The sequence below is a fragment of the Phyllopteryx taeniolatus genome, chromosome 22, assembly GCF_024500385.1.
Source record: "Phyllopteryx taeniolatus isolate TA_2022b chromosome 22, UOR_Ptae_1.2, whole genome shotgun sequence".
Classification (NCBI taxonomy): Eukaryota; Metazoa; Chordata; class Actinopteri; order Syngnathiformes; family Syngnathidae; genus Phyllopteryx; species Phyllopteryx taeniolatus.
In genome coordinates this window covers 7,153,062-7,168,632 of record NC_084523.1, presented here as the reverse complement: position 1 = coordinate 7,168,632, position 15,571 = coordinate 7,153,062, and the positions used below count along the sequence as shown (strand labels likewise).

General features: G+C 43.6%; 1 protein-coding gene across 6 annotated transcripts in view; it reads right to left on the bottom strand.

Annotated features, from left to right (window-relative positions):
* Nucleotides 1-589: 589 nt before the first annotated feature.
* Nucleotides 590-15,571, bottom strand: part of chchd3a (coiled-coil-helix-coiled-coil-helix domain containing 3a) — a 43,476-nt gene continuing 28,494 nt past the window's right edge. For 5 of the 6 annotated variants that reach the window (XM_061762417.1, XM_061762420.1, XM_061762419.1 and 2 more), the window contains 4 exons: nucleotides 15,276-15,346; nucleotides 4,853-4,988; nucleotides 4,653-4,687; nucleotides 590-1,093 (listed from right to left, as the gene is read on the bottom strand). In XM_061762417.1, coding sequence (XP_061618401.1) covers nucleotides 1,084-1,093; nucleotides 4,653-4,687; nucleotides 4,853-4,988; nucleotides 15,276-15,346 — 252 coding nt within the window. In that variant the 3' untranslated portion in view covers nucleotides 590-1,083. The remainder of the gene's footprint in view (nucleotides 1,094-4,652; nucleotides 4,688-4,852; nucleotides 4,989-15,275; nucleotides 15,347-15,571) is intronic. The other variant, XM_061762418.1, reaches the window with a different exon arrangement.

The following is a 15,571-nucleotide window of genomic DNA, read 5'->3' as shown; positions in this document are numbered from 1 at the left end:
CCTGTCGTGAACTCCGAAAGTCATTATCCGCAACCGTTAGAAAAGCCCTCCAACACACACACAGTATAATTTGAGTCAACCCTTAACCCCTGGGAGAGTCCAGAAGTCAGGCCAGCTGACTGACAGACAGAGGGGGATTAATCACAAAGAATCTCATGCTTGCATGAACACAGCCCTCCTCTCGCACTCCTCCGTCCATCACCCGCGCTCACGTTCTCCTCATGAGTCGGAATTAAGATTGTATCCTCTCAGCCGTCACCTGCCTTCACGTCAAACTCCTCCCAAAAAGACTTGAGTCGAAAAGTGCAGAAAGCATGGAGAAGCTGTCTCCTCTGTGACAACATTAGCCTGGGAGACTGAGCAGGGACTCCAGGAGAAAAAGGAACAGAAATAACAAAACAGATTATTGAGCCGAAGAACCAGGATGGCAACGGTTTCCCGTCGCAGCAGCCTCCTGGGCTCATCTTGGCAAACTGTCGCTGCGACAAACACGACGCGGCCGTGCATCCATCAAAGACGCCCGCCTTTATTAGCATAAAACACGCGAGATAGACGGCGCCCGCTGAATATTAATAAAGGGGAAAAAAAGTTCAACAACAGTTGCAGCATCTTTTATTTTCCTCTGATCACATGGTGGTTTGGAGAAATACATTAATAAGACAGAGCACAACACAGATGTGAACATGTGTAATTGAGTACAAGGTAGTGCATAGAATTATGACATCAAAACAGGACTGTTTGCAAAAATACTTTCCTATGGGTGATGGAGAACATGAGGATGGGAGGAGCTCAGCTATGGCTTGTAGCTATCTTCCATTGGGTGCTTGTGATGTCGCATCCTTGTCCTTCTAAGGCCTCAAATGGGGAAAAGTGTAACTGCCTCCATGCTACTTCCACAGGAGAGACACATGACAGGGCTTTGGATTTGAGTTTCTTTTAAGGGTGTGCATCTCGGTGCTTACTCATTCTTCTCCTTCTTGGTCTTTTTGCGGCTTGTCGGTCGGTCAATAATCAGTAATCCCACACAATAAACTCTTGATTGGGCCACCATTCTTATCCCCTTTCTTCCTTAACCCCCAGTCCTCAACTTGGTCTGGAGACAAAACAAACAAAAAAGCTTAAAATAAAAATGGACAAAAACAAGGAGATTATGTCACACGGGTTAGACAAGACAAAGAGGAAGGCAGGCGAGTACTATAAAAGTGAACAGGGACAGCGGAGAATGGAGTGCGGGGGATTGAGCCGTCGAGAGAGCACCCAAGGGCAGTGGATTCCGTGTTCACGATAAGTGTGACCACAAATCCCCGGCAGTGGCTGTCAATAACCATTTGAACTTGGCTGCTGTGGCAAAAGACAGCGGATGAACACTGCCTGAGAGGAGGGATGAAGCTGGAAAAAAAATGAAGAAAGAGCCCGCCAACGGAAGATGTTTCAGAGAGAGTGATGCGGTATGGCTCGTGAATTTAACAAGTCCAGATCTTCTAAAAGACTCCCTATCATTGTTGATCAACCTGTAAAAGGGACGCTATGGCCAGTCCCGTCTGCAGTTGAAGGGTGATTCCAGTCTACTGCAAATTGGCCGTTTCAGTAGTAACATTGCAGGCATAATGACAAAGGAGTATTGGAGTAGTCGGCTTGAAGAGATATTCTACACTAATTGTTTGTACCTTTTCCAGGTCAAAAACTGCACCGGTAGAAGTAACAATATATATTTTCTACCATTTCCACGACCAAAAATTGAAGAATGCCCAACCTTGACCTTAACAAAGCTATCCACTGTTTCAATGGCCTTAGACTCTTGCTTTAGTAAACTGTTGGTGGCAGGTGCGGTTTGTTTTTCAGCCTCACACCCTGTGAGCTTGTTTGTCCTTTTTTATTGGTCTGGAAGAGGCTAAAAATCGACACCATCGACAAGACCTGGCTTAAAGGTGTCAATTTTCTGTGACCAATCGGCACGCTGCCGTGTTTTCATTGCACCAATTAGAATCCACTCTCGGGCTGCTAAGAACCTTGGTCATGGTCAAACAGAAGAAGTACTTATCAAAACTTTAGCTGCTACACAAAATTGGAAGCACAGAACTGGCAAAATGTCTGATGGGGAGATGGAACTATCCGAACCCCTAATTTATGAATGAATCGAACCAACTGAGCTGCCTGCATTGGTGTTGTTATTCGTCCTAGCTTCTTCTTCTTCATTGTCACTCTTGCTAAGCTCTGAGAGCTCAAACACAGTTCGAGGATGCGAGGCAGAGCAATGGAAGGGTCAGGGGAAGAAATGAAGTGGACAAGGGAAAGATAGGGAGCAGGGGCCACTCATGCGGCGGGAATACACAATGAGGGAGAGCGGCTGTGCACGCTGCGGTGATCGGGCCGGGTGATAAACCCGCTGAAAACGAACGCGAGAGGGGGGAGAGGGAAAGAGAGGGGCTTTATCCCGCTTGCCCTTCGGCTGCCTCCGGCTCACTGTTTGCTATCTGGACGTGTTAAGTGCTGAATGCATTAGAAATGTGACTCAGGACGCTGGGAGAAGGGATGGCAACGACAGCATTAAAAAGCAGTGGAAGCGGATCGAAATGTCATCAGTGACTGCAGCCATAGAAGTAATTATCAGTGACAAAAGCCAGCTGTTGTCCGGTCTGGCTCTTGTTGAAAAGTCAATCATAAAAGTGAGATTCAGGGTTTCGTTGTTGCAGTTTTTAATCGGGATAGAAGATGAAGGGCGGGGAAGGGCGAAGAGGTCTGCGGCATCTTTGGTTAAGAGCCCACTTGGATCGTCCAGAGGGTCAAAATCACACGTTTTGACATTTGTATGCATGCGCAGCTTCCTGGTTTGGCGCTGATAAAAGCAGTCTAAACATCCTAATCGTGGTCATCGCTATCAGCATCATTCTTCTCTCTTTTTTTCTTCTTGGCTGCGTCACTCTGCATATTATTGCTCTGGAGCCTTATCACAAAAGTGTCTTTTTGGCACCTAATGACTTTAAAAGTCAGATAAAGCCCAGACGAGCAAGAGGGTATTGTGACTGTCGTGAGGCGAAAATCACGGGGCGGGATTACCATATCGTCGGCAGGCTTGCTTCAAAACTATTTACAAGATCATATAACAGCACCCTGACAAGGCTACAGGTAGCTGCCGCTAAAATGCAGCGCACCCACGCCATGAATAAAACATCCATGCAATTTACATGACGCAACGCTTAAAAAACTGCCCGCATGTGACTTTCATATCTAATACTAAGGCCCGTGAGGGTGCGTGAGAGCCATTTGCTGTAAAAACAATGGAATTCTAAAAGAGAGAAAAAATCGAATAAAAAAGCTCAATGAATGTAAATACGTCTTCTTGGGGTCTACTGGTGGTTATAGATCACATAGTAAGTGCCCAGAAATCAGGTTAGCATCCACCCGAGTGGTTTTAGTGTGACTGCATTTCAACTTTTTACTAGGGGAAGAGACTTGTGCAGAGATGAATGGGGTCCAAGTGTAATGACATTAAAACACAGAGAGAGGCGACCGGCAATGACGGCAGGTAGTAGGGAAATAAGGTGGGACGTTATGACTGGTGATCTGGGTTTTATTCGGGCACTAGAAGGCACTGGAAAGTATATTCTACTGTCTAAGAGCATATTGTGCATGTTATATATTAGGAGTGGTAACACACATCTATGAAGCTAATGAGCTGATGGAACCTGTTGTGAGAATTAAGTAGCATTTCATACAATGGTTTTTGAAAGTTAAGCATTTTTAGGGCAGTGTGTCGGCCATATTTGTGGAAGAAGTGTTGTTGATTTTCTGTAGTATAATACAGTGAAACCTCGTTTTTCGTGACTAAAACCCAACTGTACGAAATCCAAAGCAATATTCCGCATAGGAAATAAGCTAAATCCAATTAATCTGTTCGAGACACAAAAAATCTTAACAATAAAATACATTTTACAGAGACTAACTGTAGCTTCACATACAAAAACTGTGTAAAATAAATATAATTGACTAATGAAGTTGATAAATTAATATTTAACTTCACTTTTACCTTTATTGAAGACTTGATGGTGTAGACAGCGAGGAAGGGAGACAGGTGAGCCATCTTCCGTGTTCTTTCTAAAACTCTACAGTGTTTTGCACGTTTTGGAGGTTTCTTTCGTGTTGTGTAAAAAGCGTTCAACAGATGGCAAGGCGAATTCCACAATGCAATCTGTTATTAACAACTCACGGCAAAAAAAGCCTCCCGGTCAGCTTGGCAATACTAGTTGGGGCAACATCAGCACAACACTAGTATACACTAGTTTCACCACACTTTATTGGTCCGTATGGTGGCTTATTTTGCAAGTGTTATATGAGCCACCATGTGGCCCAAGAAAGTGTGGTGAAACTGTGTTATTATACTGCTGCTTTTATTTTGTAGGTCTGACTTTTAACAGCAGCAAGAGGTTCCCTGAGTGTTATTGCTTTCAGTTGTTAAAAAGCTTGCATGAACGTGCATCAGGATATAATTACTGGATTATGAAAACAAAATTTAACAAAAAAAAAAACCACAGAAAACTGAATCCTATAAAAACTAGGGCATACAAAAAAAAAACGAGGTTCCACTGTACTGTGACGTTTTCATTTATTCCTTACTAAATTCTCACATAGAATGAAGTGAAAGACTTACTTACATTTCGTCTGTCCGTGAGGCTGCATGCTTATTTTTCTTCACAAACAAACCAAGCGAGTTATTTTTAAGTAGAAACTAGCATTTTTTTTTTTTTTTTTACTGTATTAACACATGCAAAAGCAGAATTTCAACAAGCACGCCCCAAGCAAAATATGCAGTAATGAATGAAACGTGATATTAAACCACATGAAAGCTTCGCACCTGTTTGGCATTGTTGACACACTGCAGGTACATGGCTGCTATGTTGGAGCAATGGAGGGTTTTGCCGGCATTTTCTCTATAGCACGCAAGGATCTGGCCCTGCAGGTCAGCGCACACCGGATACGTGTCGTAGCGCCTGTGAAAGGGAAAAGAAGAAGGTGAAATGAGGGAAGATAAGGTGAGAAATAAAATGTGCCAGACTAGGGAAAAATAAAGGCAAAAGTAATGAACATCTGTGCTCCTTAAGGGAGACAATGCGGCCCATTGAGCAATACTGCAGTCTATGGTGAGAAGACCCTCCATCCACCTCCCTTACCACTGTCATTCCAGTCCAAAATACCGAAGCTAGAATCGGCATGAAAGGAATCGCTGAGGGATGGAAAAAAAAAAAAGCCAATCTAACCACTGTCCGACCTTTGAAAAAAATGGACAAATCAAGACGTCAAATAAACGGCTTCACCCCCAAGGAAGGGAGATCCATCGGTATCTTGGGACCATATGGGATAGTAGTGCATGTGCAAATCAATGTACTGTATTACACAATCGAGAGGATTGATGATGCAGACACAGAATTACAAGAGTGATAATGCTTTGGTAAAATTAGCCTGAAGCTTGCTTTATCTTCCATGTACTCCATATAAAACCCTACAAAAAAAAAGGGACTGCAGAGCAAAGTATTGATCCATCCTCTGGGTATCTTTATCGATCAGTAATTTCTCCCTCACAGTGCCAGCCGATCATATAGCATTCTAGCATCCCCAGAAAGCTGTAGTAAAGCTTGAGTGCTAAGCGTCTGTTTGAAGGCAAAGCCATCACTCGCTCGGTGCACTCAGTGTGTCCCCAAGGCCTACGGCAGCTTTAGCACCGCAGTACAAATTACGGTATTTTCCAGATGCTAGGGCTCGATGTTATGGTTGACTTCGGCGCGGAAAAGCGCGCAGGTGCTGGCACGCATGCCGTCGTGTCTTGTCCAGTGTTTAACTGCTTTTGTCTGACGCTTCCCACACCCCATAAAGATCCATAATGACGACATGTGCGCACGTGAGGGCTATTATGCTAATGGCGTCATCATCATTTTGTTCACGCCAGTGCCCAGGAAACTCTGCTGGTCGCACTAAAACGTGCATGAAAGCCTTTTTTCCTGGCCTGTCAGCGACTTCAAGCCGGGTCCCCCGTCGTCACAATCAGATGTTTGAGTCGCCCCCCAGAGTGAGAAATTATCCCCCTGTTAGATGCAAAGCTGGGGATTGGGGAAACTATGGGTCATTACCCAGAGTGCAATGCAGCAGGAAACCGATGCAATTCACATGTACATCACCACATGGTTTTGGAATTGTCCTTGTCTGTGCAGGTCACAGATAACTGCAGTGTTACATTCGAAGGGTCGTATAGGAATATAAAGGGGGCCATTATCCATTGCAGAGGTTGAACTTAGAAGTAATTTGTAACATTTTAGCATGGGTAATTGTGATCTTAGTGCAGTCTTTACTTTAATGAGAACCTTTACTTCTTTACAACATAATATACATAAAGAATAGCTGTTCGAAAAGGGCTTCGTCTGAAGCAAAGCTAATGTATGCCGAACAGCTGCTCTCTTTCTCCTCAATTTAGACAACGTAAACCTCCATGCATGTAAACCTTAAGGTTTTGCATTTTGTGTTAGCATTAAGCTAGTGGATGAAAATGTTGTGTGGTTGTTTTCAATACATAACGTGAGTGTGAGGGTAAGGCAGTTATACATGTTCAGTGTGGGAACTCCGTACAACTCTGTCGCAAAAATTCAGAATCCGAGTACATGTACCGTTACACCCTGAGACAGTGATAGTTCTGCGTTTGGATACTGAACAACCTAAATCTTTGCCACCCTCCTTGGCACTCATTCATTACACTGCCAGTGGGCATCTACTGAGACTAGATGGGCCGCTTTTTTAGGCATCGGTGATAATGCCAGGTGCATCCCGCTGATACAAAGCGCAGTGTTTATCACCGGTAATGGACTCTTGAGAGAGAGAGAGAGAGAGAGAGAGAGAGAGAAAAAGGAAGAGGATTTCTTTTTTTTTTTTTTTTTTTTACTATTTTTGCGCTGGCTCTGCAGTAAGGAGGTTGAGCCGGTGCTTAAGTTAATCTCTTTGACAAGAGCACCCCTACACACACAATCCATTATCATCTATCATGAAAATGAACATAAAAGTTCCAGCTACCACGACAAACCCTCCCCTCATTCTTAGTTTTACATTAGGTGCCCTCATAATGACAGCAAACTGATGACCAGCATTTCATATCACGGCCTCCACTGAGGCCTAACGATCTTTCATAGCTGCCGTATGCAACGGTCATTGAGATTCATGAACTCGTTCACTGAGAAAATGACGACAACAATCCAGCAGTGTTTAAAAAAAAAAAGTGAGTAGGAGTTCTGCTACGTAATAATCAACTCCCTGGCAGAGGTACGTTTCACCACTATGTGAAATGAGGTGGCAATTTTATGGCTTGATAATAAAGTCACAAGATGGAAGAGAAATGCAAATAACGTAGACATATATGTAGCAGAAAAATGTATAAAAATGTAGTTGGTACTTTTGGGGCCATTTTATTGATTTAAAGTTGTCAGCCTTCTGGACTAAACATTTATTTGCACGATAGACATTACGGATTCTCAGAGCCATGTCATAAATCACAAAGCAGGGAGAGCGCAGGGGCCAATGCGAGTAGCCGACAAAGGGTACGAGGAAAAAAGGAATCCCAAATGAAAAGGAGACCCACTGTGTTCTGCATCGGAGAAGAAGAGCAAAGGAGGTCAAAAGGAGGAGCAGAGTGATACTGTGTCTCACTTAACATGTAATTAGCTACAGCAGATTACCTGCTTGCTTCCCTTCAAAATGTCTCCTTCCTCAAGGTGTCCCCGACATCATTAAACCAACGTCAGCACATTCGCATGGAGGGAAAATACTCGCGTGCGCTTGCACGGCTACATGACTTATTGACTGTGAGCTGCGCCGATCAATATGCTATACTTTACAGTCTATACGGAGATTGACTCCTCTTCTATAACCTTGCAAAACGATAGTAAGTGTACAAATACGTGAATTTGGAGCAATTATGTTTCACGAGTTTCGATGGTGAGGAAAAAAAGGTAAGCACAATATTCTATAAACCAGCTAAATAAGTGTTACGTTTCTGTAAATATCCCCAAAAAGCGGAAACAAATGGTGATGGACACCATGCATAGAGACTCATGGAACCTACACATTCATTAATAGGAAAATAAAAGAAGGAGAAAACTCAGCTATCCCTCCAACGTATATGCATTTTCTACTCATTCATCAATTTTGTAGCCATCCCACCAAATGCGGAAAGCAGTGCAGAGCATTGTTGTAACATGAGCATGTTTTCTATTGGTACAAAGCTCTTTCGATTAAACGCCAAAATTGGACTGCACCGTTTCTACGAATGATTTGTACCAAATCCTACTAAATTCACAATTCAATTTGTAATTAAAATGTTAATTGTTATATTTGCATGTTTTGGATAGCAAGTTGCAGAACAACTATTGAGTTTCCCACAAAATCATTTTCTAATTATTCCAAAACAGACCTGTATTATTCGGCTATCAGTGCAACCGGGTTCATTTTAAAAACAGAAGCTTTATCAAATTAATAACAAAATCCGTCTGTTTTCTACTCATTATTAAAATGTCGCCCCAAATCGTACTCAATCCAAAATGTTTTGATTATTCCCAGTGCCGATACTAGTATTGTTAAGCTATCAATGCATATGGATCAATTTTAAAAACGCTACATTGTGAACGCTACATTTTGTACCAAATCCTACAAAATTCAATTGTTCAATCTGTGCTTGAACTCACACACTAATAAAGATGGACACAGATCAATCAAGCACAAAAGCGGCCCGTTGGACAATATGGATCACTTTGATCCTCCGCCAGATTGAGTTCACAATCAGCACGTTGTCTATTCATCATCATTTGGGTCCACTTGGGGGTTAACAGGGTTAAGGGAAGGGTGCCGGTCGCCCCTTAAATAGCTCTCATGTTCTCTACAGTTAAGGCAAGTGTCACTACTGCGGGGGTGGATAAAAATAAATGATCCAGTTAGACAGTAAAACGACACGTGCTTTTAAAAAAAAAAAAAAAAAATGAATGACCCCATACAGTGAATCCATCAGAGTGGACAGGCGGGGAAAAAAAATAAAAAAATCAAGGCAGGCATCAAAAAAGGCAAAAGGTGCGAAGAGTCTACAGTATATGAATGAAACGTGAGCTTTGGCAGCCCCGAGAAGAGCTTTTAGAGCTGTCATTGACGTCTGGCGCTATAGCTGGCCACTAGCTCCCCGGTTGCCATGGTGACAAAATTAGGCTAAACCCTCACCTGACAGCTAGGTCGCCACTGTGCGACATCGGCCCACGACTTCACTACTCCAAATGAACTGTCATCTTGACTAATTAACTCGCCGAGTGAAAGTTTTTGCTTCATAATCAACAACTAATTGCTTCGCTCATTTCAGAGGCATGGCGATTTATCACTTAAACTAAAAAGGAAGTTCAAGCCCTGGCTCAACACCTTATTTACATTTTAAAGGCTCATTTTTTTACTCATTTGGGCACTTTTGGCTTTGGATTTCTACTTCAGCAACTCACAAACAAACAAAAAAACGATTAAACGAAGGCCACATAGGAATCGAGATAAATGCTGAGTGGATATAATATGTTGGTGGAAATATGTCAGCTTTCTCCTAATTAGTGTTCCTTTTTGTATAAAATCCAACTAAACTAAAAGCGATGGATTAGTAAGGTTCATGTTGCTCTCTTCTTCTTTTGCCTCGAATCATCAACAATCGGTGACGGACTGGTTAGAGCGTCTGCCTCACAGTTCTGAGGACCGGGGTTCAATCCCCGGGCCCGCCTGTGTGGAGTTTGCATGTTCTCCCCGTGCCTGCGTGGGTTTTCTCCGGGCACTCCGGGTGAGTGCGAATGGTTGTTTGTTTGTATGTGCCCTGCGATTGGCTGGCAACCAGTTCAGGGTGTACCGATGAGAGCTGGGATAGGCTCCAGCACGCCCGCGACCCTAGTGAGGAGAAGCGGCGCAGAAAATGGATGGATAATCAACAATCAGTTCCACACAATTGACAGAGTTCTTAATGATCAATTAGTTTCTTATTTTGTCCGTAGTGAGCACCAACTTTGCCACAAGCAAGTTCAAAAAGTTTTTTTCTAAAATGAAGAATATGCACTCCTTGGGAGCGTGACACAAACGCAGCAATCGCTTTATATTCACCTTGAGATAACGTGAGGATTGTGGCTATTGTTATTGTCAACAGGATTAAATTAAAAAAGGAGGAAGCGAAAAAGAATCTTTTCAAGGGAGACATTAAATAAACAATAGACAAAGTAACTTTTGTAGCCTAGAGGGAGGAGACAAGCGACAGTGAAGTGACAGACAAAAATGAGCTCCTATTCTCTGTGGCCAACCTGGAAATGTTGCACACTTACGTAATCAGTTGCAAACACAAAGGCCTAACAATGCGGTCTGATCTCCATACAAATGCATACATCAAGGTAAGACATGGCGGAGGCGTGTGTCTGGCAGAGGCTTACAAAACACTTCCGTTGCTATTCATTCCCCACCATTCGCGACGTTAATTCAACAGGGAGTCGGGTTAAAGTGAGCAAAGAAGCGCCGCCAAAAGGTTAGCAATGACAGGAAGCTTAGGACCCCGTTTTCTTTCAAGCGCTTTGCATAATCTCTCATCTTTCGCTTTCCTACGAGGCTGGCAGTTCGCCCCATTGGGACGCCGAGTCCGATGCGCGTGCCGTATACGCACCCTTCCATACGTGCCACGCGGGAAAGGTCACGCATTGAGACGCCGGACAGTGCGATAAAGCATCAGCCGCAGAAAAAAAGCAACTAGCGGCGAACGTGGCGGCATATAAATCAGATGCAGGGGGTGAGGCGGGCTCTTTTTCCCCAGGAAACCGGTGGCGCTTATCTGCCGTCGCCCAAACATAAAAATGGTGTGAAGAACGTACATTGTTGTTACATTATCTCTCATGAATTGCATGTGTGTATGTAAGAAGTGTGCCGCAAAGATCTACAAAAGCAAGCTGATGCATTGCGGCTTCCTGGGTGCCTATTTTGCTAACATTGAAATTGGGTACTAAAATCCAATCATCTTAAAAACATGGTTAATAAACCTTTTCCAAGATCAAATTTAAGAACCAATTTCAAGCTTTTATTTTGAATTTATTCAGTTATGAGCACATTTTATTTCTTCCATAAATAATACATTTACATTGTTATTTAGGAGTGTCTCAATATGACTCAATGTTGCTGCATAGTTGGTTGCTTAGTGCTCGCCTCCGCAATTATTGATTGCCTTGTCAAATGAATCCAGTGGGGCACAAGTTTGCTTGTTACAAAATAATTCATACTGGTTAGACAGTCGTACTTGCATCACATTTGGTAACCTGTCGCACTCTGAACTCTTGACTATGCCGCTTGGCCATACTGTTGGCTCCTGTGGTCTGTGCGGCTTTGCAGGCTTCGTTCAGTTTGGAGTATTGTAGGATCTGTATTTGTATCTGAAGTATGGGATGGGAACGTGTCGACCGTGGAAGCAAAATGTTTCCACATCTCACTCCATGTCTCTTTTTCCTTCATGCACTGTGGACAAGTGCAAAAGCTTGTGGCTATTTTGCATGAAACCAAAAAATAATAATAATAATTTAAAAGCCCATCTTTTTCAGCCGAGACCGAAAAATTACGTGATTTCCGATCACGCAATCGTATTGGAGCAACTTTAGGCTAAACCTCCCAGTAGTTGATACTGTCAAGCATGTTGTGTTTTCATCAGCCTAGGTCCTGGAGTAAGAGGATTATAGAACAAAAAAATAACAACTCCATTTTGTGGAAAGTTGCAACAATTCACTTTTGTTACCTTTGCATGAATCTTTAAGTTTCCTCCATTTCTCAGTTAATGCGCGAATCTTAATGAGAACTTCAGGCATACACAGGCAGTATGGTTCTATGAATGTTGTGTACAGGTTGTTCTCTGTCTACGACAGCATTCCGAATTGTTTGTAAGTCATAAGACACCATATAATATCACCAACCTATGCTTATGCAGTGGAAAGGTCATGATTACAGTAAATATTTACATTAAAAACCCTTCTATGCCATAAATATAAAATAATCAAATGAAGCACTGAGTAGAGCGGCAACTGAGTGTGCCTTCTTAAGCCATGCGCTGTTTGGAACTTGGAATGTTGTAAAACTGAGGACCCCGTGTATACAAATATAATTAATCCAAATTAGGATTGTTCAGCCTTGCAAGAGGTGCTGTTTTACTTCACTGTCGCAATATACGAGATGATATTTTATAAAGCACACAGGAGGCATATTATAGCAAAACAAATGAGGTTTTATTGCTACACCAAGGCAAGCAAATGTGACGGGAACATACAGCCTTTCCGGGACCTTTGAGTACCTACAGCCAACCCAATATTGCAATTGTATGGCACTGTATAAAGTTTTAAAATGACAAAACTTCTTTCCAACAGTCATATGAAAGCCAGAGGATGTAATGAGGTCAGAGTGACGCTCATCTCGTTTCAGTTGGGAAAGCGCCATCATACTCTGGCGGGAATAGAAAAATGGCAAGGAGCAGCTGCAGCGCACACCAAAACAAGCAACTACGTTAGCGCACATGCACATCTATACACACACAACTTGCTTCCCAGGAGGCCGCACCTCTCACACTTTCATTTATTTTTTAACATCACCGTGGAAAATGACTGCACTGTGCCTCTGGAATGAAAGCTTCCTGTTGGACGCTGCAGGGCACAAACCCAGAACACCTTTTGTACAATGCAGACGATGGGTTTTGTTATGGATTGCTTATTGACATGTTGAGAAGCAATTTTCATTTCTCCCCTCCTTGAGATAGACTTTATTCAATTACCTTTCCATAGTGTTGCTAAAGGGATGGGACTGGGTAACTGTGGCACAATTCTACCTGCAAAATGTGAAAGTAGTTACCTTGACATCCATTAATTCACCCTATGGGGTGGATTCATGTAGATTAGAGGTCATTAGAGTAGATAAACGAGATGTAACGAGTTTCCACATGGAACATAATACTTTAGGAAAGTGACGGGAAGTGGAACTACCTTGTATTCCACAATTATGTACTGAACCTGGATTTCTGGTGTACAGTTACACCCTTACCGTTTCGAGTTGATGAACACCATCAAACCTTTGACACTATCATATTAACCGACACTAATCAACCCCTACAACTCTGGTCGCCGAGTCTCTCCACAGATAATCACTCAATGGGAGACCCAACAGCCAACATCATATCGGGTGCTCACAACCACGACGCTTGCAGATGATCAAGCTCAGGCCAAAGACGCCACATTATAGCCAATTAACCCTCCGCTCTGATCCCCTTGCTGCATCCCATGTACCACCAGACCTCGACATTTCATTAGCACACACATATGCACACAGAGACCCCCCCTCGACATTGTAATCCAGTCACACCCATCCTAATGCACCCACTTTAATCCAATCAGCCAATCGAAGGTCTTTGTACACATGCCTCCATCACATGACTACCCACCCCGTTAGGGCGCACGTTTGCTCGCAGTCAGCGCCGTCATTTGGCACTAATTTTATTGCAGTGAGTGATTTTTTTTTTCTCCTCCCCCCTCCTCTCGCTTTAATGCGATTTGGGAAGTCTCAGATCCAGCCTGTGCAAGTCTAGCGCTACACCCCTGGTGGGCCACGCTAATCAGTTTCCAACATTTCTCAGGGAGACAATGATCCCAGTGTTAGCACTGGCTAATGACAAGCTAACACAATAAACTCGGCCTCCCGAGGGCCGGGGCCCAATTTGGCCCCACCACTCGCGGCCTCCTCATCCACTTTCCCTACATTACGATGGAGTCTAATGGCCTCTTATTAAGAAGACGGATGGAACGAGGACAGGGAGAGATACTTCAAGTACTTGGGTTACATGCATGTGTTGGGTACATGCTACATCCATGATTGCTTGGATGCTAGTTTGGTATTACCTCCTCATCTAATGGCCTCAATACAGCAATTAATTTAACTTTTCACTATCAGGGTCACCGTTATACTGAATGAAGTATATATGTGTGGACCGTACAGGCTGTTCAGTCCCTGAACGACCGGTGCCAGAGTTTGGTCTGCATTGCAGTAAGTCGGATCCATTTCCAGTGAAGGTTGGACTTTTGACACAGATTCTGTTCATAACTTTTATGATGGGGTCCAGTTTGATGGCTTCAGTATTGCATCTCTGCTGTTTTTCAGATGATGTGGTTCCGTTGGCTTCATCAAGCTGCGATCTTCAACTTTCGCTGGAGCGGTTTGCAGCCAAGGGTGAAGCGGTTGAGACGAGAATCAGCACCTCCAAATCTGGGGCAATGGTCCTCAGTCGGAAAAAAGGGTGGAGGGCCATCTCCAGTTCGGGAATGAGATCCTACCCAATGTGGAGGAATTCAAGTATCTTGCTCATGAGTGAGGGAAGAATGGGCAGATGCTGTATCAGTCTGTTGTGTTGAAAAAGGAGCTGAGATGAAATGGCAAAGCTCTTGACTTACCGCTCGATCTACGTTCCCACCCTCACCTATGGTCACGAGCTGTGGGTCGAGACTGAAAGAACAAGATCGTGGATACAAGCGGCCGATATGAGTTTCCTCCACTGGACGTCTGGGCTCCCCCTTAAGAGATAGGATGAGAAGTTCGGTCATCGGGGAGGGGCTCAGAGTAAACCTGCTTCTCAGCAATATGAGGAGGCTCTGGCATCTGTTTAAAATGCCTCCTGGATGCCTCCCTTGTGAGGTTTTCCGGGGATGACCCACTGGTAGGAGGTGGAGGAGACCCAGGACATGCTGGAGAGACAATGTCTCTCGGCTGGCCTGGGAACGTTGCGGGATCCCCCTGGAAGAGCTGAATGAAAAGGCTGGGGAGAGCGAAGTCGAGCTTCTCTGCTTAGGTTGCTGCCTCCGCGACTCGAACCAGAATAAGGGGAAGAAAACGGATGGATGGATGGATGGATGCGTCAACCCAAGCGCTGTACTTTGTTAATTCAGTTTAAGAGGTTAAGAAGTATTGTCCTACCTACAATTAAAGACAGCCCATTAAGCCCACGAGCACAAGAAAAGCCCCGTCAGCTATCATCAACATGCTATCAGGCTTATCACTCAGCTGCATCATCAACATCAGCTAATGGCCCAGACTAATGCTGTCCCTGATTGAAAGCCATGGGTTAGAATGTGGCTTGCATAATTCAATATAAGGCCTGGAATTGTGATGAATGTGTCCTTTTTGGATAGCGCCATAGCCCTGTGTTGCAGTCGGAATAAGAGTAGGGGACTTACTTGAACTTGGCATTCACTTGGTCAGCGGCTTTATGGTAGTTCTCTGTGGTGACCTTGTAGAACTGAGCACTCTGTAGACAAAAACAAACAGGCTTAGAGTCCAAATTACTCTTCCTGAAAATGTGCATTAAACAAAACCATGTTAAGTCTACTTTTCAGGTAAAAGCAACAAAAGCAAAATGAAACACTTCAGCAAAATAGAACCCACATTATCTGTGGTAAAACTCGGACTGTGAGGACAGGCCTATTACCAACTGGAACAACAACAAGCGGCAGTCATGCAAGGTCAGAGGGTT